Consider the following 2,244-nt stretch of genomic DNA (forward strand, 5'->3'; position numbering starts at 1 on the left):
CTGCTCCTATTTCTTATGTTCAAAACTGAGATGCAGAGAAACTGATCTCAGAGAATTATGAAAATGTGGAACTCGTTGCCCCAGAGTGCAATGGAGGCAGAATCAATCCACAGATTTGAGGAAGAGATAGATGGAGTAAATACATCCACACCTCCTTCCTCCAGAGAGGGATATAGATGAGTGAGTAAAGCCTTTACTGTTGGAATATTATATAACACAGTCTGAAGTTACGTGCCCTGGTCAAAGGGATAAAGGAGCTGACTATTATTTAAATAGAGAACGACTGCAGACAGAGGGATTTGTCAGTCCTCGTGAATAAACCGCAAAATGTTAGCATGCAGGAAGGCTAATGGAACGTTGGCCTTTAGTTTCAAAGGAAAGCCTTATTAAAACTATACAAGGAAGTACTTACACCACACTTGAAATAGTGTGAACAGATTTAGTCGCCTTCCCTAAAAAAAATGCACATCATAGATTGTGAGGAAGGGTGTCATAGTTTGCAGGAAACTTGGACAGGTTGCAGAGCTGGGCCGAGAGGTGGCGGATGGAGTTTAATGCGGAGAAATGTGAGGTAATTCACTTTGGCAGGAATAACAGATGTGTCGAGTATAGGGCTAACGGGAGGACTTTGAATAGTGTGGATGAACAGCGGGATCTAGGTGTATGTGTACATAGATCCCTGAAAGTTGGGAATCAAGTAGATAAGGTTGTTAAGAAGGCATACGGTGTCTTGGCGTTTATTGGCAGGGGGATTTAATTTAGGAGTCGCAGCGTCATGTTGCAACTGTACACTACTCTGGTGCGGCCGCACTTGGAGTACTGTGTGCAGTTCTGGTCCCCACATTACAAGAAGGATGTGGAGGCGTTGGAGAGGGTGCAGAGGAGGTTTACCAGGATGTTGCCTGGTATGGTGGGGAGGTCCTATGAGGAGAGACTGAGGGATTTAGGGTTGTTTTCGTTGGAAAGAAGGCGGCTAAGAGGGGATCTTATTGAAACATATAAGATGATTAGAGGTTTAGATAGGGTGGATAGTGATAGCCTTTTTCCTCGGATGGAGAAAGCTAGCACGAGGGGGCATGGCTTTAAATTAAGGGGGGGTAGCTACAGGACGGATGTCGTGGTAGGTTCTTTACCCAGAGGGTGGTGAGGGATTGGAATGCCCTGCCTGCTGCAGTTGTAAATGCGCCTAGTTTGGGGGCGTTTAAGAGATCCGTGGATAGGTTTATGGACGAAAAGGGATTGGTTTAGGCTAGTGGGTCATTGTTTTTGTAACTGGTCGGCGCAACATCGTGGGCCGAAGGGCCTGTTCTGCGCTGTAATGTTCTATGTTCTATGTTCTATACCGTTTAACAAATAGATTTGAAATATTAACAGGATGAAGACACTTACCAGGGACACCAACGATAGCTAGGATGGGATAGTAAATCCCTTGAATAACCATGAGTGCAAATTCAATGCGAGATGTTAATAGTTTCACATCTTTAGAAAGGTAGTAAAGACCCGAGATAAAACTCCTGTCGACTGTTGTAACATTCCAGTCCATCGCTCTCAGATTCTCATCCATTCCCGTTTCTATATTTTCGGATTCTAATCACTCCTCTTCCTTTTCCTGAAACTACTGATCTCTGCTTGTGTCGGGGTCCACGCTCCCGCTGGAAGTGGAATAACACATTCAAAGGAAACCCATATTAATAGCAGAGGGGAAACCTTCTGAGACACTGGCCAGGCCCATGGAGACTGCCATTAATCATAGTCAATAAACAAACAGATTCAGATCATACCGTTCGTTTCAACACATTTTATATCAAAATGGACAAAAACAAATTGTTCATTCTGGATCACAGTAAGATTTGTGCTGAGCAATCTGCTGAGGGTTCTGACAGCTCACAGAACATCTCCATTTCGATGGGGAAATATTGTAGTTCATAAGGGCTGTCCTCTTGGCTTCAGGAACTGACACTATTTCAACACAAAAACATCCTCAAACCGGTCTTCTAATGTCTTTCTCAGTACACAGTTAGTGCGCAGTGAAGGAGTGAATTTGAAGGAAGAAATTGCCTCTGATGATAACGGGTCTGGAATGAAAATAAATGGCCCATGGATTACGAATAAATTATATTTTATAAAGGTTTTCACGAGGTTCCCTGGTGATCTAGTGGTTAACATTCAGCGCACTCACCACCATGGCCCGGTTTCTTGTCAGGGTTTAAAAATTTGATGAGCTTGAATCAAAATCGGCGTCAG

At 43.7% G+C, this 2,244-nt stretch overlaps 1 protein-coding gene across 1 annotated transcript in view; it reads right to left on the reverse strand.

Annotated features, from left to right (window-relative positions):
• LOC145357201 (putative G-protein coupled receptor 139) overlaps window positions 1-1,564 on the reverse strand; it is a 7,537-nt gene extending 5,973 nt beyond the window's left edge. Inside the window, exon 1 of the mRNA XM_080210320.1 lies at window positions 1,390-1,564. Within this exon, the coding sequence (XP_080066446.1) occupies window positions 1,390-1,564 (175 nt within the window). The remainder of the gene's footprint in view (window positions 1-1,389) is intronic.
• Window positions 1,565-2,244: the final 680 nt, after the last annotated feature.

Source organism: Carcharhinus amblyrhynchos, chromosome 23, assembly GCF_965287045.1.
Source record: "Carcharhinus amblyrhynchos chromosome 23, sCarAmb.v2.hapA, whole genome shotgun sequence".
NCBI classification, from domain to species: Eukaryota; Metazoa; Chordata; class Chondrichthyes; order Carcharhiniformes; family Carcharhinidae; genus Carcharhinus; species Carcharhinus amblyrhynchos.